This window comes from Calidris pugnax, unplaced genomic scaffold (genome assembly GCF_001431845.1).
Source record: "Calidris pugnax isolate Ruff unplaced genomic scaffold, ASM143184v1 scaffold44, whole genome shotgun sequence".
NCBI lineage: Eukaryota > Metazoa > Chordata > Aves > Charadriiformes > Scolopacidae > Calidris > Calidris pugnax.
In genome coordinates, this window is record NW_015094506.1 from 25,784,560 (window position 1) to 25,807,141 (window position 22,582).

The 22,582-nt window shown below is 41.0% G+C and overlaps 1 protein-coding gene across 1 annotated transcript; it reads left to right on the plus strand.

Annotated features, from left to right (window-relative positions):
* Window positions 1–629: 629 nt before the first annotated feature.
* Window positions 630–22,222, plus strand: SLC38A4 (solute carrier family 38 member 4). The gene is made up of 16 exons (XM_014964294.1): window positions 630–748; window positions 4,877–5,107; window positions 5,998–6,088; window positions 7,374–7,489; window positions 10,384–10,457; window positions 10,588–10,680; window positions 12,132–12,213; window positions 12,300–12,382; window positions 12,478–12,536; window positions 12,922–13,200; window positions 13,319–13,398; window positions 14,516–14,616; window positions 15,605–15,729; window positions 18,346–18,490; window positions 19,417–19,514; window positions 20,934–22,222. The coding sequence occupies exons 2-16, from the start codon at window positions 4,989–4,991 to the stop codon at window positions 21,033–21,035; spliced, it is 1,647 nt and encodes a 548-aa protein (XP_014819780.1). The 5' UTR covers window positions 630–748; window positions 4,877–4,988; the 3' UTR covers window positions 21,036–22,222.
* Window positions 22,223–22,582: the final 360 nt, after the last annotated feature.

Below are 22,582 nucleotides of genomic sequence, written 5' to 3' on the forward strand. Positions count from 1 at the left end.
GGTCTTTTTAATTATGGTCATTATGTAATTGGTTAAAAGGTTGTAAATTCTACAGTATTACAGGCACATCACAGGTAATGAAATAATTCTCCACGGGTCTGTGTTGCCCTTAAATGAATAACAATTGTCACTTGACATATGCCTCCACAATTGCAATGACAGTAAATATTTCAACTGGGAAACTAAGGCACAGGTCAATCTATTTAAAAGCACACACTTCCGACCAGGTCCTGCCGTGAACACCTCACTGCCATTGCAAGATGTAGCTCTGTAGTCACTGAGATAAGAACAGTGTGGGAGCTCTTAGTTATTTCTCCCAGGTCTTATTACTATTGTGCTACTGCAAGTTTAATTTACACGCAACATTCAAAAATCAAGACTATCAAGTGAGAACATGATCAAGCTTGGGTGAAGCATTCTGTGGATATGCATTTTGTAATAGTGCTAAGCTCGGAGAGCAAATAGCTCTGGTAACTGAGATGTTTGCCCTCAGTGTGCTCCAATAAACTGATTTACCTTTCTTCTTTTTTTTTCCCCTTTTTTTTAAAAAGAGCTGACGCAAGTTTGTCAAAGGGAGTTGTTGGGGTGTAGCAACCCTTGATTGGTTCATCTGATACACTCCCATTTGTCTTTAAATCACTGTCCAACTGCTGTAGGTTGCACAAGAGCAAACTTTTCATTACAGGTGCAGTTCCTAAAAGATATAACCTGCTTAACAACAGAGCAAGAAAACCCACTTGGCTCAGAGGTAAACCTAAATTTTTCTTTACAATGTTTGATCGATGTATTTTAGACACGGGCCACAGCTTTAAAAATTGAGAATTAGATATTTAATTAATGCGTAAATATAAGTGCAATGTGAAGGATAGGCTCCTTAGGATTTACTAACAGGGTAATTTATGTTGGCAAGTATCTTGAGTATTTCTTCAGGAATGAAGTTTAGTCTTTTTTTTTTTAATACAGCAAATCAAAACCTAAGAAACCAGGGAAGCAACAAAAAGGCTTTTAAATTGACCAGGCAATTAAGAAATGAATGCTTGCTTTCCTTTGCAGCCTTTGGCTAAGTTCTGAGAAATTTTTACAAGGCTCTTAATTTACCTGGCCAGAATTTCTGTAAATAAATGAATTTGTGAAAACAGGTTTTGCATTTTAATTGTTTATTTCACAGTGACAACATTATTTCATTTTGAAATAGCATACAGACAATAATATTATAAACTCACTGTCATAAAGATGAAGAATCCAGCAAAATCTGCTAAATCAGATGCCGTGACGGAGCCTACAAATCTTGATACTGCAAGGTCCACAAAAATGTTAGTCATATCTGTGACCTGCCATTATTTGCCTGCTGGTTGTCCATTCTCTGCAGTCCAAACTGCAGACTGAACAGAAATCATTAGCGTTGTGAAATCAGATGCCAAAAATTTCATCATCTTCTGAATCATTTCTGAAGACCGTTATTTAATAAATGATGCAGAACAGGACCCTATATTGGAAAGAAGAATAGTCTTATAGGGATAAATAACTTCTCTCTAATAATAGGTGAGTCTCTTTTGCAACCGATATTTCCATTTTAATGCCATACTTTAAGAAAATTTTTTTCTCTGCAGCCAAATGCCACAGGAGGCAGCAAAGCCATTGCTGTATTGAAGCCAAGTTTAAGGAACATTGTAGAGCTAAGAGATTTTTCTTGTATGTAAACATACAGAGTAAACTTATTGATTTTAACTAAAGGGAAGTAAAAAGAAGAGGAGAGTTTTTTATTTAGTTCCAAACTTACAAAATTCCTCTGTAAGGAAAGAAAGCCAGGCAGATCAAGATGGATTTGAATCTTTGAAACAGAGTTCAGGCACCAAATTCGGAACTCTGCAGCAGAAAGTATTAAAACACAGGGTACCCAAAGCGGATGAACTTTGGTGTTTCTCCTCCGATATCCGAAGCTTCTGGCAGGACCCAGGTCTGCCTGACCTTGGTGGCCATGCGATGTCACGTCATCACTGCCCTGGTGGCCGGTCATCACCCAGGAGCAGAGGTCCAGCCAGCGCGAACTCCTGCAGGGGTGCATCCGAGCACCCGTCTACCAGCCCTGGCTGGGGGCGCAGCTGTAGCCAGCATTTTATTTTAAACAGACCTGGTTAGTGTGTCCCCCTTTTTCAAAGTAAGATCTCACAGGCCCGGCCTAGCAGCAACCCAAGAGGTGCAGGACTACCCTGTTTCCTCCTCAGGTGAAGGGGTGGCAGCTCTGCCTCTTCTACATGACTCATGAGGAACATGCGCTACCGATACCTCAACATCCTCTCAAAACTTTCAGTACCTGGAGAAATGGATTTGCACCAACTAAGGACCAGTTCTGATGATTTCTGCTGAAATTCAAAGGCACATTTATTTGTAATTACAATTATTAGTGATTGCAGGATTCATATCTAATAATGATATCATCATTCACAGATATCATCCTGCCAACATTTATGCGCCTGTTTCACAGATATCATCCTGCCAACATTTATGCCATTGGCTTTCAACTCATGGTTTGCAGACCCCTTGAGCTCTACTAACCTAAAAAGTGAAAACTGCAAGAAACCAGGTCCTCAACAGATTTAGTTTTTCCACCTGAGGCTTTGGATCTTCAACAGAAGACATTTAGGAATCCATAAATTTAAAGAAAAAAAAAAAAAAAAAAAAAAAAAAAAAAAAAAGAAAAGAAAAAAATCACTGCTTTATGCAATAATCCCACATCTTTTTGGGATTACACCCATATATCAGATTACTTGTGTAAATGTTTGACAGGGCAATGTCCAGATGATTCTTACACTTTGATATGTATTTTCAGTCGATTTTTCCTCCCCTTTCCAAATTGTGTTTGCTGTGCTGCACAGACTTTCCTCTTCAGCCTAATCTCTGTGTAACTTGACTCCTGGCAACTTTTTTGCTTACTTTTCCTCTGTTTCCCAACTCTTTGAAGATCTGTATTTTTTGGACTGCCACTTCTGGACAAGATGTTTCCCTGACAAGCATTAGGCAGTGCAGACAGTGGAGATTTTACTCTTTACCAGAACAGGGCTAAACACAGTCAGATTTTTCTGCCTGACTTTTACACCACGGATTAAAAATAAGCATCAGGAATTGGAAAGACTCTGTTCCTCAGACAGGGCAGCATCTGCGTTTGAAGATGATTCTGTGAATGAAACCACAGTTGGGAAGTCTCCATTGGGTTTTTTTTAATTATTTTTTTCGTCTCCCGGAGTTATTCATATCCCAAGTGGGCAGAACCCCCCCAGCCGCTGGAATGCGAGTGCCGGCGGCTCTGCCCCAGTGCCCCAGTCACTCGTCCCCTCACACACACACCACGAGCAGCAGCTGAAAGGAGTAAACACAGCCACTCTCTCTGGTAGGAAATCTCCTAACTCACTGTGATATTGCTTTTCCTTTTCAGTTGTCTGGTCTGGGTGAATGCTTTTAGTAAGAAGCCAGGAAGCTGACTTTGATTTCTGGCCTGGGGTCAGTTTTAGCCTCCAGGACTGGTACTTAAAGTTTACATTTACATTTTAAGCACATGCACTCTAACATTTCGCCACTACAAATATGTTTGTAGATGTTCTCAAGAAGAGCATGTGATCAGTAGCAGAGGATAGGGAAGGTCTTGTCGTCAAGAGAGGACCTATACATCCATAAATGCAGAAGCGGGGAAAAGGCTGTTAAATAATTGAAGGTTTAGTGTAACAAAGGCCAGACACAGAAATTATTTGTTGTGGTGTTTTCTGATATTGTTGTCACATAGTGCTGAGCATTTAGCCTGTGATATTTATGAAAAATGTAATGGATCCAGCCAGTGTGCCTGATTGCAAGGCAGCAGGTGAAGTGCCAGGAGTCTGCAGTTCTGGCCCCAGGTGTGCCAGCAATGTGCTCTCTGGTCTGTGCTCACTCCCTTCACTCGTGAACCCCTTTGACTTCTCAGCTGTGAAATGGAGATTTAAGAGGAGATTTAAGGAATATTTTTGGGAAGGGAAAAGTACTGTAAAGCTGCAAAATTTCTTGCACAGTGTTTTCCTCTTAATCTGGGGATGAGCAAATTAATGTAAACGTGTGTCTGCATATGAGACTGTAACATAAAGCTGCTGAGATCCCAGAGGTGAAAAACTTTGGTCCATACAGTTTCCTTTGGTCCATATAAAAATAGAGACCTGGACATTTTTTCATATGACTTTTTTAAAAGGCAAGATTTTCTCTAACAAGGGTAAAGATAGTCTTGTGTCCATGTAATAGTCCTGGGTGAGACAGATCTTCTAGTTGTGGGACAAGCAAGAATTTAACACAGATATACTGAAAACGAAAACCTGCTAGATCAGAATTGCACCTCCAAATTATCAAAGGAGTGATCAAGCAGAGATGCTCACCTCTGACAGATCCCAGTGAAAGGAAGAAACATTTAAACCTGTGAAAATATTGATCTTATAACAAATGATTCAGAACATCATGGTTTTTTACTGTAAGGGGAGTATTTCCCTTAAGAGTTTGTACGTTTTGAAGCAGTGGTAGGAGAGTCCTGATATGCTCCCTTCATTTCTTACTGCGTCACCATCCCTTACAGGTTCAAAAGTGGAAGTTCAAGACATTATTTTCTCGTGGCTTTGTAATTTTGTCAGAAGCTGGACATCTGCTGTGCATCCCATGGCCCCTGCACTCTTTGCCATTTGAAGGGAGACAGCAAGGCCAAGTGCTGGCATATAAAGGGACATTATGCTTGCCCGGAATTTTCCCAGTCTGCAACGGTTTCCCTTCTTAATGCTATTACAAAGGACAAACAACCCCAACAATTCACACTGCTTTGTCTAATTTGAGGAAAACTCTAATGAGTCCTGTTGTGTTTTGTTTGCAGAACAGAGCGTTCTGGCCGTCCCCGCATGGTGGAGAGGACCCACAAGCAGACGGCGCGGTGGTGTTTACCCTGAAGAAGCGAGTGTGTGTGCTGGAAAGCGCTGACCGCTCTAATGGATCGCATGGAGCTGCAAAAAGTCAACATCGAACCTGATGATCAGAGCAACAGCGGGGAAAGCCTCGAAGACAACTACACGGAGCTGGTTGATTCGGAAAAGGCTGCAATTAGGAGGTAAGGGTTTGCATGGGAAGGCTGTTCCGTTAAGGCTGGAAAGCAGCAATCAAAGAAACAAGCTTCACTAACAGCATCTGGGATGCGAAACTATTTCCTAGGTAGTACGTCAAAATTAGTGTGATTGTTTAGCTGGCATTTCCCCACAGCACCGACTATCCCTGCTTTGCGCCATGGAGGATGGTGTGCCCAGCACAGCAGGGGCATCCCAGGTTCCTCTCCTGGCCACCACCTGGAGTGACCTCTGCAGGCTCCCAGCCCTGAGCACCCACTCAGCAATTTCCAGCTACTCCAGTCAGATAGTACACGTGTAAATTAATACTCACTCAGGGCAGTACACCCTGACCATGCTGCCTCTGTGCTTCAGTGGGAAAGGAGAAACGCTTTCCAGGGCAGGGTATGGAGGGCAGCAGCATGGTGCTCCTGCAGGGACAGCCCACACTCAGGCATCTCCAGCAGGATCCACCATAACACCAGCACCTGGGTGGCCTGAGAAAAACATACCAAAACCAGCCATCAGCTTGCTGAACCCTCTGACACCCATCTCCAACAGGGCAGTTGCAAGGCACTTTGTTCCTTGGATGTGAAGTATGTGCTCAGCTTTAGCACATTGCTGGCAGTAAGGAATTGTTACTTTCCAACATCTTCAATCAGATAGAATTGGAAGATTAGTGGGTTTGAGACTAAATTCCAAGCCAAAGCAAAGATCTTTTAAACGTGCCATTGGACACCAGAATCTTACAGGAGAAGAGAGGGTTTTTTCTGAAAGAAGATATTTAAATATTCATTGCAACATCAAATGAAAGTTTCCACTAATGGCAAAAGGCACTGCTTGAACATAATGTGTGTGATGTCTTATCTAATATTTTCCTATTTTACTTTGTGTTCAGTCCATTTGCTAGTGATGATGCAGAAAGTCAGAAGTTCCTTACAAATGGATATCTGGGTAAAAAGAAATTGGAAGAATATAATGAAGAATATGTAAGTTTTATTCATTTTTAAGGGTAATTACTAAGTAAATCTTATTGACCTGAATCTTTTTTCAAAAGTTTCAGTAAACAAAGTTGCTCTGGCGCTTGATCAGCATAATCTTAGCTTTGGAGGAATAAACACATATTCTAACAGTGCAGCAAACCCTTTCTGTTGCCTTGCAAGTAAAACTGGGTCTTTCCTTCACAAGTAATCAGAGAAATTCTTCAGATCATACTTGGACTCCAGTGGCACCCGTGTCATCTCACCGAAGGTGTTCAGCCAAGGGTGGGTCTGCACCTGTATTTCTGACAGGAAATTTGGCCCAGAGGAACTTTGTTACTCCTCTGTCAAGGTAGAACTGGGCTTCGGTGTGTGCGTGCTTGTACTGTTTGTTTCCAGCAACAGTGTAAATGGATCCACATCCAGCTGCATTGCTTTAAAGAATGGATATTTGTGTTTGGCCTACAATGCTGAACATTGCATGCTCAGCACACCTCCAACTCTTTAGACAACTCCATGTGTAAATGGAAGCACAGCACCATTTCCTGGGATGTGCCTGAGGGTACCTCTCTGCTCAGGATTTAACTTTATTCAAAGTTTTCATGAACTTGGTGCAAAGAAAGGCATTATCTTATTGGTCATGTTACAGGTTTTATTAGGTTTGATCAAATAAAACAAAAAAAAATGTTATTTGTGGTTGCAAGCTAAAATGAAGAGCCATACTCCCCCTCTTTCTTTTCCACTTCTTGGCACATGTGACCATCCCCCCTGTCCTAGTCCTTTGTCCTCTTCTACTCTTCTGCCTCCGGTCTGAGGCACACAGCACTCTCTTTTTTTCTCCCTCTGGCACACTTTTAGTTCCTGAAAGAAAGAAGCACAACCTACTTGGAGCAAAATTCAATAATCAATTGGATTAATTTTTAGAAATCACCTGAATTTTTTAACTCAATAATTGGGAAATCTGTTAGATAACAGCATGTACTTCTACAGAAGTTGGCCAACACAGCCAGTTGTTGGTATGTCACCTCAGTTGCCTGTCGGGGATGTAGCCCTCCTCCCCGCCAAGACAAGGGGAGCATGGGAAGAGGCAAACACCTACCAGCACAGCTAGCTTTGTCGGGGAAAGGGAATTCTTATGATGGCAAGTGCCTCTGGGCTCAAGAACCTTGACAAAGCTCCACCTCTAAGGATTAAGGGAGCAGTATAGGGAAAACCAGCAATAAGGATAATAATCGGTTTGTTGTGCTCAACATAACACAAATTAATTCCTGTTTTCTGTTCTTGCTCCCAACAGCACCGGGGCAGAGCTTCCTTTGGAATGTCCTCATTCAACCTCAGCAACGCCATTATGGGCAGTGGTATCTTGGGGCTCTCCTATGCCATGGCCAACACAGGAATTATCCTTTTCGTGTAAGTATATAGAAAGAAAAGCAAATAGAATATAAGCAATGAGCTGAAGTTAAAGTTTTTGTGGTTAGAGAGGTACATTAAGCTTGTTTGGTTAGCTGAAAAGTTTTGTAAGATCATCTGTAATGAAAACATTTTAGCTGCACCGCAAGGAACCGTCCACTGCTGACAAACCTTTTTTTTTTTTATTTTAGTCCTGTTTAGTATCAAGCACACAGCTGTGAATTGATACTGTGCAGTCAAAAAACAGAGGGGAAGAACAGTATACCGGTCCTAAAATAACACAGCAATCTTGCTGGTTCAGTATGGGAATTCAACAAGGGAAATAAATCACCCATAAAGTATATATTTACATCATCCCAACATTCTAATCACTATGTAGAAATGGAAGAGAAATATTTGATAGAAGTCTGAAATAGCAGCATGTTTTAAACGTAAAGGCATTCACATATGTATTCAGATTTAATGTTGCTCCCTCAAGTCTATTTGTACTCAATGTGCACAGATGACAGCAATGGTATGTGGCTGACATACAGTATCTATACAAAATGAGTTTTGATAGACAGTAACAGATAGTTATGTGAAGTTTTTCAACCTATGGCTAACCTTGTAAAATGAGAGAGACAACACACAAAAAAAAGAAAGTCAATTTTCTTTTTTTAATAACTGGTTTCAATTTTAACTGAAGCCTTAACTTTAATCCCCCATGAGGCTGAATTAAAGCATGGCAGCACTGTATGACAATAGGTCATTGTTTCACATTACTGATATCTAACAAGCCTTTAAATCAGGTTGCGTGGCTACCTTTATACAGCTTCCTTCTTCTGGAGATTTTGTGACTGTGACAGCACAGCATTTGAAACGCTACATGTAACTTCCAGTTGCTAAGAAACACCTCCTGCTTTGCCAGTAGAACATTTAACTGAAAATTAATTGTACATGGAAATGCTGTCCTGGATAAGCACTTCCCAGAACCTGTGTTAAATGGTTTAGATATAGTATTTGCAGATACAAAGGTGGAAGCTGGTTCTAAAATTTACTTCATTAGAGTCTGAAAAATGTAAGATTCTTTTCTTCTCCAACTTTCCCTGAGCACTTTTACTAGCTAGTATAGCCATAAATTATCACTGGAAAGAAAACTGTATTACATCAAGCTGCATTAGGGGTGAAAAAATTTATCTTTGTAATATCTTTATTTTTGAGGCTCTGTGCATTCACACAGATGACTAAAAAATCTGATATGACAATAATGACATTAGCTCTGTTGGCAGTGTTAAAACAAGGGCTAACATTATAGCAACCCTATGGAGCCTGATACAGCAAAAACAAAGGACACCTCCACCCTGCAGCTCATTTTCTTTTCTGTCATTCTTCCATACTTTCTGCATGAGAACATTCCCCCTTCTGATAGATGAAGGAGTTTTATTTAAAAGTACAAAACTCTGGGGGGATATTGTTACCTTCATGGCATGCATCCACTTGCCAAAAGTTCTTCTGTTTTCACAGATCATGATGTTAGTGTTAGAGGGACAGAAAAATCCCATCTACTAAATGGAAACTGTTGGACATAAATTCCAATTTAGATGATGCTGGCAGCATCATCTAAATTTTAGCAATTTGCTTTTCTCATGTTGCTCAACTGCTTTCGTCCTGGAAGATGTTCTACAGAGTGAAGGCAGAAAGAGGGGTCCTAAAATTCAGAAACTCTCCAGAAGTTCCCATTACGTCCTCCTCTCCTGTGGGAGAGGTTTGCAATGGCACATGGAGCACGCACTTGAGCATCTCTTCTGCTGCCTGGCATAATCTAGCAAGAGCAAGCAAGGTGGCTTTGATTTACTGCACCTCATATATAAGGACATGGAGACCATGTCTCTGAATAGCAGCTGCATGGATGCCCCAGATGAGGAAGGATCTTGGCAGGATACACTGCAACCTTCGTTCTTCCCCTTACCATGCTGCATGAGCCCACAGCATGAGGGATAACCCTGCTTACATAAAAGCACGTCAGTATTTCCTAGCTCTGTCATGTTATTATCACATCCCTTCCGCTCCAACACTTGTGCAGGGTGATGACAAGGCGGTTATGGTAATGAGATATTCCCCCTACAGTGTTGTGACCTGAAAATGTCATACAGTGCTACATTTTTCACCACAGTTCGCAAGAGGCAGATAGCTGAAATCACATAGGATGCAAATGTTGTGTGGAAGGAACATGGCAGTAATCAGAATTAATGAATTCAGGCACCAGTACTGGTGCTAGAAGCAGACTGGGCTAGAAGAGTATGCTGCAAGCACTCCAAGAGCAGGTTTTCCAGTGTCACACCACACTTTAGCATTATGCAAGATTTCTAATATCCTTTGCAAAATGGGCATCTCAAGCTAAACTCCCCGAATTCATGATGACCTGGCAGAAGTCAAAAGCAGTGAATAGCCAGGACCAGGAGCTGGCAGTCAAGTTGTCACAATCATGGTTTTGGGGGCGGGGGGAGGAAGGAAGGGGGAGGGTTGGATAACTCTGAGTAAGGAGAGAGATTAAAATGATAGGGCTGTGAGCAGGTAAGATGCCAAAGACCGGACTCTTGCACAGAAATCTGTTTACTTTAGTAGGGTCTTGTTAAGATGTAAGATTCTGCCCTTGTGGAATAACACAAAATTGGCACCTACCTTGACTTAAACAAGCCTTGAAGGGCTTCTGGAGTGTATAAGGTGCAACTGTATTCACAGGTAAGCCACAGCTGAAAATTACCTCTGCGTATAGTCCAAAACACAACTTTATACAATTTATACATTGAACTTCCCATGAATGAACAAGCATACATTCAAATTAACTGAGTATCTGAGTAACTGAGTATCTCTGATATCCTGCCTGGGATTCTGATTTCTGCTTTGCCTTGCAGAGTTCTGCTGCTCAGTGTAGCAATACTGTCACTCTACTCGGTCCACCTCTTGCTGAAGACATCAAAAGAAGGAGGTAGGAGGATCACGCTGTGACTGACTAAAAGCCCTGACTATATGAATGTCATTTACCTTGGAATGCAATTCAGCAGGTATGCCCAATGCAGTGGCCCATGTTTCTTTTTTGCTTTTTTTTTTTTTTTCAGGATCACTAATATATGAAAAACTGGGGGAAAAGGCATTTGGCTGGCCTGGGAAGTGTGCTGTTTTCATTTCTGTTACAATGCAGAACATTGGAGGTAAGAGGCGAAAGTTTTCTCACTTCTGGTGCTTTTCTATGGAACACAAGTGCTTTCTTTCCTCTGTCTGGCAAAATGGCATCAGGGATGAGCCAGGTACAGTACACACCATGTTGCAATAAGGAAGGACAAGAGGAATTAATCTTGCCTTGTTGCAGCTATCTGACCCTTCAGTGTCTGGTGAAAGCTAGTTGCCTGGGATCTCTCCATGACCAGTGAAGAACCTTCAGTGATGGCAAAAGTGGCTTGGCTGACTGTCCTCAAGGAGTTGTTCATTATTCTTCATTGAGTACATCTCAGATAAGACATCATCTGCTTCAATTCATAAAAAAATTATCTGCCTAAAAAGAACAGCACATGGTTCTGACTTCTCCATAAAAGAAAGGCTCTTCATTAGTTCATTTTCCCGCTGAATTCTCTCATTGAAATGACAGTTTGGGTTGTGATCTCTCTAAGATGTTGAGTGTTTAGGAGTGATTGTTGAAAGTATTCATCCACAAAGATACTTCCTGTGAAATATCTATCAAGGAACCTCCATCCTCTCAGAACAGGAGACTTTATGTACCAGTTTAAGTAGTAGGGGTAGTACTGTGCATTCATGCAACAAAGCTTATTTCCTCTTACTACCCTGGAAGAAGTCTCTTAGAAGACTGGAGAACACTGTATCTGAAAGCTCGTGGGAGTTTTTAATTTTTTTCATATTTCTTAAGGAGAGGTGGTTGAAATATAAATGTGCTATTCCATGGCCTTCCTTTCCTTCCTCAAGCCTGGATATCAAATGTGATTGAAGTCAGGAAGAAACTTTGCTTCCCTGTTAGAGAGGAATAGCTGTTCCTCGAGTCCTCTTGTCTACTTTGATCCATAGCTCATCAGAGACCTCTCTGTGGCTGATGGAAAATAACTTAAAAAAGCATGCCTTCAGGCAATACATTTAAATGAGACGTATATAAGTCCACCCTTACATCAGGAATCTTGACAACTAGTGGTTTGGTTTTATATATATGTGGAGAAGAGTAGTGGAAGAAAGAAGCAGAAAATAGAAGGGATAACACGGGGTAAAGAGATTTGGAGGAAGTGACAACTAAAGTTACTGCAGAATGTGGATGGACAGTGTTCATTGGAAAAACAACACTTATAACAGAAGAGAAAAAGGAAAAGAGTGTAAATTTTATCAGAAGAGTGATTTGAGCATGTTGTTAATTCAGTAATAACCATATTGTATTCTAATACTGAATGCTAGATGTCATGCAGGACATGCTCATAACAATATCAAAGGAACATACTGTCTATTTAGTCACACTGTTATTTGAACAGAATTCATTTCTCTACTTCATCAAAAACTAGTTTCCCAAAACAGTGTGCTTTTCATGCAGCAATAATGCTTTTTAAAACAAATTCTTTTTGTTGGAACTACATTCTTTTCTCTGAAGGTGCCTGTTTGTTTTTTTCAGCAATGTCAAGCTACCTCTTTATTATTAAATATGAACTTCCTGAAGTGATCAGAGCGTTTATGAAACTTGAGGAGAGTTCTGGGTAGGTACCGTTGCCCAACCTGAAACTCAGATTAAATTTTTTCACTTTGATGTCAGTCATAACAATTGTTACTTTTCATTCTTTAGAGAATGGTATCTAAATGGGAACTACCTCGTCATACTTGTAACGGTTGCAATTATTCTTCCCCTCTCCCTTCTAAAGAGCTTAGGTAAGCTTAATGCCCCACTTAACCTCAGTTCTTACTTCTATTAGGATTGTGAATTTATATGTAGCTGAACTGTTGGATTTTTTCTTGCTGCACAGGTTATCTTGGTTACACGAGTGGTTTTTCGCTGACCTGTATGGTTTTCTTCGTCAGTGTGGTAGGTGACTGTTTGGGTATTGTCTCTAAGCAAATACAGAGACTGTAAACTGTGAAACACTGTTATATTTCTTACTATGACAATTTAATGTAGATGTTAGAATAGCACCTGCAAGTGAATCAAATCAACAAGCCTATTGCTGAAAAAGCCAGAGTAAGAAAGATCGGCCTAAAAAACACTTGAGAATAAAAAATAAAGCAGGACTACAGCAGAGGCAGAGTAGCAACAAATACTTGCAGGAGAAGCAAAAGTGATAGCACTTGTTTTCTTGCTCCTTCTCTTTTCCCTCTCTCTCTTCTGTGTGCCTCTTTATATTTCTGTTGTGGATGTAAGTGCAATCTCCTATGGTGGTACTCTTCTGATGACACTGTCTACTCTTTTGTAGGTAATCTTCAAGAAATCCCAGATACCCTGTCCTCTCCCCATCATGGGCCATGGGGTTGAAAACTGGACAGCCACCAACAACACAGTGCCAATGCACCTGGTCATGTTACCAAACGAGTCTCTCGGTTCTGGTGTGAATTTCATGATGGACAACACAGCTGGGCACTTGCCGGGCCTTGAGGAGCCAAAAGCTACCTCCCCCAAAAGTGGTGTAGAATATGAAGCACACAGCGACAGCAGTGACCTGTGCCAGCCAAAATACTTTGTGTTCAACTCACGGGTAAGGGAAATTCTGTAGAATTTTTCTTTCACTATTCGTACCACAGCTAAACTGCTGCCTGCCAAAAGTCAGAGGTACAGCAGTGACCGTTCTTACTAATGGGAGCTTTATTTTACAGACTGCCTATGCAATACCCATCCTGGCATTTGCATTCGTATGCCACCCTGAGGTGCTACCAATATACAGTGAACTGAAAGAGTAAGGTTCTTAAATTTTGTCCCATACTTCCAGTTAACTGTAGCTAAAGATCACTTTCTACATCTTCTGCCTTGATTGCTGGTGTGTAGACACCCACTTGCTAATGATTTATTGCTTTCCGTAGTAAGCAGATACTGGCTTTGCTGTGACCTAATAGTCAGATACTGGTGACAGAGAAACACTGTTCTGATAGCTGTATTAATCAATATTTACTTAGGAAAGGAGGAATATGGACAGTCCTTCAAATGTTGTGAAATATTCTGGGGAGCTCGGTTACACTGAAACAGATAATTCTGGTTTCTAGTAACACCTCAATGTGTCTGGGTCAGCTGCTGCTTACTCTTAAGGTTTCTTGGAATGCCACTGGTTTGGGTGTCTTACATAGGCTCTTCACCCAGCCTATTTTGCTTACCAAATATCAAAAATCAAATACATTTGCTAAAAGCAGGACAGAGTTGACAGTTGGAAAAGGCTAAGAAAATGCATTTGTTCAACAGAATTACATTACGGGAGGTCAGGCTGCAAAACTCAAGGAGGCCAAGACCCATTATCTCCCATTTCAACAGGTTTAGCCTCAGAAGTAATAAAAACTCTCAGATGACTTGGGAACATACTTCCAGGTCCTATAAGCTGAAGATTTTTTTACATCAAATCTTTAAACAAAAGATTTCTAAAGAAAGGATTTCACCTACAGGAGACTGTTGAACCTGCAGAACAGCCCTATGTAGATATAAGGGTATGTTCATATCGAGCTAACCGAAAGCTCTTGTCTATTATTATTGCCAGCCCTGTAATTTTAGCCACTCCTTTTTTTATTTAAAATACACCATTTGATATTGACAGTATGTGAATGATGATATACAAAATAACGTGGCAGATTTATATGTTGTCACTAAGCAAGCAGTAGAAATGGAGTTTCAACACACTTGTAAGTCTGTGCTGCATTTCACAGAGCTGTGAAGCTTCAAGTAAAGAGCTCTGTATAACCAATTTAGTTGTTATGAACTTACTAGCCAGTGAAGGGATGTCAGTAGTGCTATGACTCTTTAGAACATTTCTTGTACAAATAGAGGCTTTATAAGAATAGCACCGTTACTCTCTTTCTCTCACACCTCAGTCGCTCCCGAAAACGGATGCAGAATGTCTCAAATATCTCCATCACTGGCATGCTCATCATGTATCTTCTGGCTGCCCTTTTTGGATACCTTACCTTCTACGGTAAGTCAGAGCCCTGTTCTCTGCAGAATTTTCCCTCTCTTTTTAAAGCAGGTGAGATGGTTCTGTCACACTGAGGCTCCAGTGTTCATGTGTTTTCTGTGGGCCTGAATCCAGGTGTAAGCATTATTCAAGCATAACATGCAGTGTGCAACCTTCTGAATAAGCAGTGGGACCACATAAATAAGCGGTCAGGCCACAAGTTCTTCACCCATGAGAGACTCACAGGCACCTATTAGGGGGACCAGGTGTGTGTCTCTTGGTTTTGTGAACTGGGACAGCAAGCTGCTGTAAACTTGGCTCCTGGCAAAGGCCAAGAGTGACTGTACTAAAAATACTCTAGTGCTCAACAGTTTTACATGACACTACTAAGTGCTACCCACCCTGGCTCCAACACCACTAATTCAGCTTTACCTATGCTGAAAAACAGGTGCAAATCATTCTAGTGTAAAAAAAATATGGATGAGCTAGACTAACCGGTAGGTAAACAGAGTAGCCCCTGTATTAGCACACTGTTTTATGCAAACACCACCTCTTTTTACCTCGTTAGTTCCTCCATTACAGCAGAGAAGTGAATGACACAGCACAATCTGCTATCTATCACTGGGGCAAGAGGGCTCTGTCTGAGAGGTGGGAGACCTGGGTGGTGGTCAAAGGGGAGATGTTCCCAGTTCAGCCAGTTGTTTCTGATTTCGTATCAGAGAAATTATTTTTACTTCAGGTTCCACATCCATTTAGTGACTCTGAGAAAGTCATTTGAGATACTGGTGTACGGAGCATCACCTGAGAGCTGTATGACCCTCATCATCTCTGAATGATGGACTTGCATTGGTCATGCAAGGAAAATTCCTCTTTCATGCCTAGTCCCTAACGTGTATCTGATGACAGCAGCTGGGCCAGAGCTAATCTTATCTGGCTGCAGTATAAAGATCCATTTGCCTGTGCAGATATTGCTTAAGTGATTTAACTCTTCTCTGTTTCCTTTTTGTAGGAGAAGTTGAAGATGAGCTACTTCATACGTACACCAAAGTGTACACCTTCGATGCCCTCTTGCTGTCAGTCCGCCTGGCAGTGCTGGTGGCTGTGACCCTGACCGTGCCCCTTGTCCTGTTCCCCGTAAGTCATGCAGCTGCTGAAGCTGAAATCAGGGCGAGCCCGTACGCACTGACTGCATGTACTCAGCACAGGCAAGCCTTAGCAGTGAGGAAAGCTAAGCCTGAGTTTTTGTTTGAGAGGGTCTGTTTTCTCAGATGCTGTTTGCCCAGAAAAAGGACCTTAGGTAGTTAGGGTTACAAACTTTGAAAGACTGAAATAAATCAGTCTTCATAAATAAATCAGGAACAAATCAGGAACAACTGTCCTGGCCCTCTCTGGCTCGCTCTGTACTATATTTATCAGAGCAGCAGTGCAAGTACCGAAGACTTGGGCATACACTGGAACCACTAATGAGATTTCCTAATAGGGACCTACTATAGTATCCAAACTCAAGACAGGCACGTGCGGTTCGGGCCACGCACTGTGCAGAACTGCCAGACCTGGCTGCCAAGGCAGAGGGACACAGGCCCTATGCACATCTTATATTCTTGAGCCTGTGGATAGGGGAGGAAGCCAAGTGCCAGAAAACAGGGCCAGTCAAGACTCAGCCATGTAGTCAGATGTTTGAGCAAAGTTTGGAGCTGCTGAGTGGTGTTCACAGGGAAAAATGTGATGTCCACAGTAGCAGGGATAGAAAGCCACATCTAAACATGCCACTCTGTAGAGGAACTGACCTGAAGAGCAGACCTCCAGCCTCCTGAATGTACAGGACTGTCCCTCATGCCATCCCTGAGCTGCAGGGGAGAAAACAGTTGATCCTGGTCATTAAGATTTGGGAGGCTGGTGTGCCATTTGTATGTTACGCACAAGCCCAGCATCATGCTGCCAGCGGGCTCCCAGCAATCTGCATCACACCGTAGCGTTTCCATCTGAGGAGAGCTGTAACCCTGGGGTCCTGTTGCTCTGTCGTCCTGGATGCAAACACGATCTCTGCCTAGGTGCTGTTTCCAGGCTTGCTGTCAAATACCTAAGAGCAGTGATCACCATTCAAGGTTGTCTACACAAAAAAAAAATAAAAAAGGTAGTTCTGGTATAAGGTACCCAGAGTGATCAATCCCTCTAGCTTAGAGCACTGCCTTAAATGTTGTGTTTAAACCAGTGACTAAATGCTTAAATTAGTCTTAACTAACTAAGTTGACTTGGTCTTAATGATCACTCTTAATAGGAAAGCAAGCTAAGGGTGTTGCAAAAGCCTCTATCTGTCAGATGTAGCATTTTGCATTTTGAGCTTTCTGTATAACCATTTTTACATCTGAAGAGTATGCAAAGGCTTAGCAGTTACATACCACAGCACTAATTGCTCTATTAAAAGAACTCCGGAGAAAATACTGTTTAATGTAAGCCAGTATATCAAAGAATTTTATACAGCCTACCAGGACAGCCAGCTCAGCAGATCTAATTCCTCCAAATAAACAGTATAGTTGTATCAGCTACTTATTTATGCAGTATCGCATTAGTATTTTCTTAAAGTATTCAGTCTATTATTTAAAAAAAAAATCATTGCATTACTTAAAAAAAAATATAGATCTATGTACCATTAGTCACTGTAAAATCTCCGTTTGATAATTTCATTTTAAGGATTATGTCACAGCAGGTAGAATGCACAATATGCTGGCAATAAGCAAACAGGAATGCAGGCAGCACTTCTTTGGTGGAATAAAGATGATTTACGCCAACTCAGAAGCTGGACAAAATTTTTTCAATCTGCCTCCCTCTTCCTAATATTGGTTCACATCAACCTGAAAAACATAAAATGCAAAATTCATCCTGTGTTTTCAAATGATGGACTCCAAGTCTGACAGAACCCCAAATTATTGAATTGCCAAGCACATGCAGAAACAGTTGTCTGTTATTTTAAAACAACCAAACAGAAGTGGGTTTTGAGCTTTTTTCAGTGTAAAAACATTTTTTATTCAACTTCTAAATTTCAAATCTTTTAAGTTAATCACAGTACTTCAGAGTAACACTATCTCCTGCCACCAAAGGGATTTGCTCTTGACCTTTTTCCTACTTGCCATCTTTGCTGATGAAAAAGCAAAAATACTCTCTCTGCGTTGTGTGAGAAAGTCAGCAGAGCAAAAAGGATCATCTGCAACAGCTTTTAGGATTATAATTTCTAAGTGGAATTGAAAAATATACTTTTATTTTGAGAAATACATATGTGTATGTATACATTTAACAAAAGTAAAACAACAGCTTGCCCTTTCTCTCCCAAAAGTAAATGACAGAACTCTAGTGAGATTTTCAGAGGGATCAGGTTCATAAATACAGCAATTCACATTTCACCTGTGCATTTTTTGCCTCCTGATTACTATTCATAATGGGGGCTTCTTTGGGGTTTTTTTGCTGATATTAGCATCTTTCAGCTGAACAGATTTCATGTCCCTGATTTTACACCCTATTTACTTGACTTTCTTCTACACTGCAAATATTTGAGTTTCTGCATTAAACTGTGAACCCAGTTCTCAAAAACTGACATCAGAGTGAGATTACTTTGGGGGAATCAAAGACTGAAAACACATTTCTTCAGTCAGAATTTCCCACAGCAGAAGTAACTAGCATAGATCATTTAAAAAAGTGAAAAGCAAAGATAAATGAATTGCTGTTTTACTTTCCCTGCTGGTTTTCATTTTACAGATCCGTTCATCTATCAGTGCATTGCTGTTTCCCAAAAGGCCATTCAGCTGGATAAGACATTTCCTGATTGCAGCAGTAATTCTTGCTTTTAATAACCTGCTTGTAATTTTTGTCCCGACTATTAAAGACATCTTCGGATTTATTGGTAGGTTTCATAAATACTTTTTGTTTACTGTGTTAATCCTTTCCATAACATATTTACATACACAAGACTGAATGACAGTTTCAGTTTGGGCCTGAGAGAGAGACAAAGCTAAACTCTATCCAAATTTGTTGCTACCTTGCTGTTAAGTCCAGGCACAAGGAATCCAATAATCCCAGTATAAAACCTGGTGAGGAATTCCCATTTTGACAGAAAAAAAAAAAAAAAAAAAAGAAGGAATTTAATGCATGTAGAGGAGAGGGAAATCACCTTTGCTTTTCAAGTGTTTGTAGCCTGGACAAAATGTATTGACTTCCAAGCTATGATGTTAGGAAAAGGAGAAAAATGACACTTTTTTTTTTTTTTTAACATTCACAGTTCTCTCCCTGCTTCTTTGTTTTGGTCAGTTTTGGCCTCTGACCAAAGAGGTCCATGAAAAGCCTCCATGCCCTGAGCTGCTTGAGAACTCAGGGATGCAGATGCCCCTGAGAAAGACGCCTCCATAGGGTTTCTGCCTTTTTCATTCTTTATACTCCACGCAGGCAATCAGTTTGTTCCTCCCTGCATTTTACACCTGGGCCACCATGCTGGGCTCTGCTGAGAGGCGAGGAGGGGAGCAGGCACTTCCAGGGCACAGTTCATCCACCCTCTTTTCAGGGCCATCACACCCTGGGAGTGCCTGTTTGTCCTCACTTCACCACCTCACGTGCAGCCACAAATTCTCTCCATAATGAGTGCCTCTCTGGGCCCCAGGTACTCAAATAAGTGTTCAGACATCTACAGCTCTGCACAGATGTTGTCTACAGAGAGAGCCCGTTTTGCAGCTGGGCTTGGAAAAGCAGCTGCTTCCCCACACGCTCCCTTTTGCGGGTACACCTCGTTGCTTATGTGTCTGATGGCACAGTTCTCAGCTCTGCTTTCTCTTCCAGGTGCCTCTTCTGCCACCTTGCTGATTTTCATCCTCCCTTCTGCCTTCTACTTGCGGCTCGTTGAGAAGGAGCCCCTGCGGTCTCCCCAGAAGATCGGGGTAAGGGAGCTGGTAGCAATTGCAAAAGGAAGGATGGGAGGGTGTGTGTTTTCCCCCGGTCACAAATACTCAAACCTTTGACTTGCAACATCTGGAAGTTGCTCATAAATGGTAGTGTCTCACCCAAAATACAGGTCGGGCAGTGTGATTCACCTTAGCGTGGAGAGCCAGGCTTCACAAGCCAAAGCCTTTAGCACCCTACTGCTACTGATACACAACAGTAAGAGTCTAGGTTAAAATGTGTCTTAAATCACTGGTAAAAGGCATTTATTTAATCCAATCTAGGCTAGTTAACACCTGCACTTGTATAAGTAACACCCAGACTGTATAAGGAGCTCTTGGTTCATGTTAGAAGGCCAGCTGTGGATTAACAGGAAGATGTAAGGTCAAGGTTAAGAAGGAAGTTGTACTGCAGAGATAATTAAGTAATAGTGAGCTCCCCACTGAGATAGATCCATACACCTACAGGAGATATATATGAAGGTCTGTCATTTATACACAGCATGTGTTCATACATCATGCTGGAGTGCCACAGCAGTACCTTTCATCCTGAGCATCAAAAGCTATCTGCACATTTAAACATATCACCAAGGAGATGTCCTTTGAAAATCTAAACAGAAAAGTTATTGCTGAAGCATATATGCAGGCACATAATGTAAAAAGATGTACGTATAAATATATCTATATGCTTATTCACAAAAAGCATGGAAGTGGAAGTTCAACCAATACATACTGCAAGTATAAAAGGAAAGGCTCATTATCATAAAATAATTTCTCTCAATTACTTTTGGAGCTGTTTTTAGAGGGACTGTGAATATTTGTTCATGTCTCTGTTTATTCTTCATGTTGCTGTGTGTTAGGCACACACCCTGCACTGAGATCACATACAATATTCATCTTTGTGCTGCAAGGCAGAATATTGTTAGGTTTGGACAGATTACAGTAAACCAAAGCCCCACTAAAGCAAAGGGTGACTATAAGCATCCAAATCACTTGAATATGTGGAGAAATACCTTCAGAGAAGAGAGATGGGCTTACCTGTTTGTCTAATAAGAACGAAAAGGATTAACCCTGAAGCTGTTCTTAATATCAGAGACAATGATCATTCGTTGAAAATTGGTCCATTTTTAAAGAAAAAAAAAACTGTTCCTCTGTTATATTTTGTATAATTTTTCATAGTGACAAAGTGGGGTTTTTCAGATCTAGTCTTGTAAAGCTTGGCTCTCTTGGACTGAAATTCACACAGAACTAACTTTGATTCACATAACCCTTTGTGACATTACTTGGGCTTTAGTCACAGAGAACGACCCAAACTCAGTTCCCGGGTGTTTCATAAATGCAGTTCTAGCGGGACAGTCTGTGAACTACAGTCTGCTCAGTCACTTGCTTTATTAATACCATCTCATTTTCTAATTGCAGGCGCTAATTTTTCTCATAGTTGGCATAATCTTCATGATTGTGAGTATGACTCTAATTGTAATGGACTGGATTTACAATTCTCCGAGTTCCAGACACCACTAACCTGTGGAGACAACCAAGTGCTTTTTATACCATAGATATTTGTATTGTGTGCTCCAAAGGATACCTAAACTGGACTGTTATTCCTAGCTAGTAACTGCAGTATTTTGAAGACAGTTTCTGGTAAGGTCACTAGAACCCAATGGAGACTATATCATCCTTTTCACTAAGGATCATTATTTATGCATTAGGAACCTGAGCTTAGCATTTCTGGCCAGGTTAAATGAAACGTGTGGTGTGGATGCTTTCTGTTTTCAAAACCAAAATAACTGTGTACATAGTCCTCAAAAAAAACTTGGTGTCACCCCTTTCAACCTCTCCTGTCATGCCAATAACCACAGTTCCTAGAGCCCTGGAAAGGCAATGGCCAGAAAACCAGCTAGTGCCTTGATACCTGTTTGGAGCTCATGGGAGTGGCTGCCCCTCTCCAAGAGAAAGGGTACGGTTTCTGTAGGGGATCTGAAAGGCAACTGCTCCCTACCAACCTGCCTACCAGAAAGGCGATGGCTTTGACAAGCCAGTAGACAAAGCTGAGCATCAGATTAGTTGCCCAAATTTGTTGCCCTCAGCAGTGACCACTGTTGTACAGAATAAAGCTCTTCTGGCACAGACTCTTGTGCTTGAAGAACAGATGAGCATTAGCGTTTTGTTGCTAAAGATGCCTGTGCTGGAAACATCAGGCATTTCTGCTGTGGGGATTTTTTTGTTTTCTTTACTTTTTTAATTCTTGTGTGAGCTTGCATCACTGAACAAGTTGTACCCTCTATAGAAACTTGTCTTCCATTCTCACAGGAATTTAAGGAGACCACAAGGTGTGGCTAAGCACCCTATCCAGTATTGCTCAGTACTGTGTATTTGATAAATGTTCAGTGCAGGAAACTGTAATTTGCTATATATAAAAATATATGTATTTATGTACATAATTTTTTTTTCCTCTAGTTATATTAATGTTCCCCTGTGGTAAATGATTTTTGAAATTTTTTTATGTGTCACTGTTTTCATAGCCACACCCTTAATATTGTTTTGAAGAAAACATATTGGATTGGTGGGTTTGTAAAAGGTTCGTTTTTATTCAACAGTGTTTGAAATATACCTGTAGCAAGCCCTGTTACCTGTGTAAAAGCACATTCAGATGTTTACTGCTTAAGTTACAATAAATTGTAAGATGTTTTCCTCTTGAGAATTTTTAATATGTGCCTCAAAGTTCTGTATTGCCATTGTACACCACAAATTTGGGTAACTTGCTCAGTTGCTGTATCTTAGCTTGTCTATGCATATGCTAGCATTCAACAACATACATAATTAAGGTATGTAAAGGAAAAGATATTACTGACAATCTCTCAAGTGTATCATGCTATGCAGCTGTGCAAGACAAGAAAAAACACTGGTAAGTTCTGTGTTATATGGATGCTTAATTAACAGTACCCTCCAGATTGTGTTGTTGGCTGCACTGTGGAGTACCCACTACATATGCTCTCCGTACACACCAGGGAAAAATAGGCAGAGAAGTCACATTAGCTCCATAGCCAAGGGAATGAGTGGGAAGGTGT

Excerpts from the sequence above, each read along its gene's own strand:
- SLC38A4 (XM_014964294.1), top strand. The coding sequence starts at position 4,989 with ATGGATCGCATGGAGCTGCAAAAAGTCAACATCGAACCTGATGATCAG. Across the intron at positions 10,458-10,587 it reads GAAGACATCAAAAGAAGGAG|GATCACTAATATATGAAAAA; the intron begins GTAGGAGGATCA and ends TTTTTTTTTCAG. Across the intron at positions 18,491-19,416 it reads AGACATCTTCGGATTTATTG|GTGCCTCTTCTGCCACCTTG; the intron begins GTAGGTTTCATA and ends TTTCTCTTCCAG.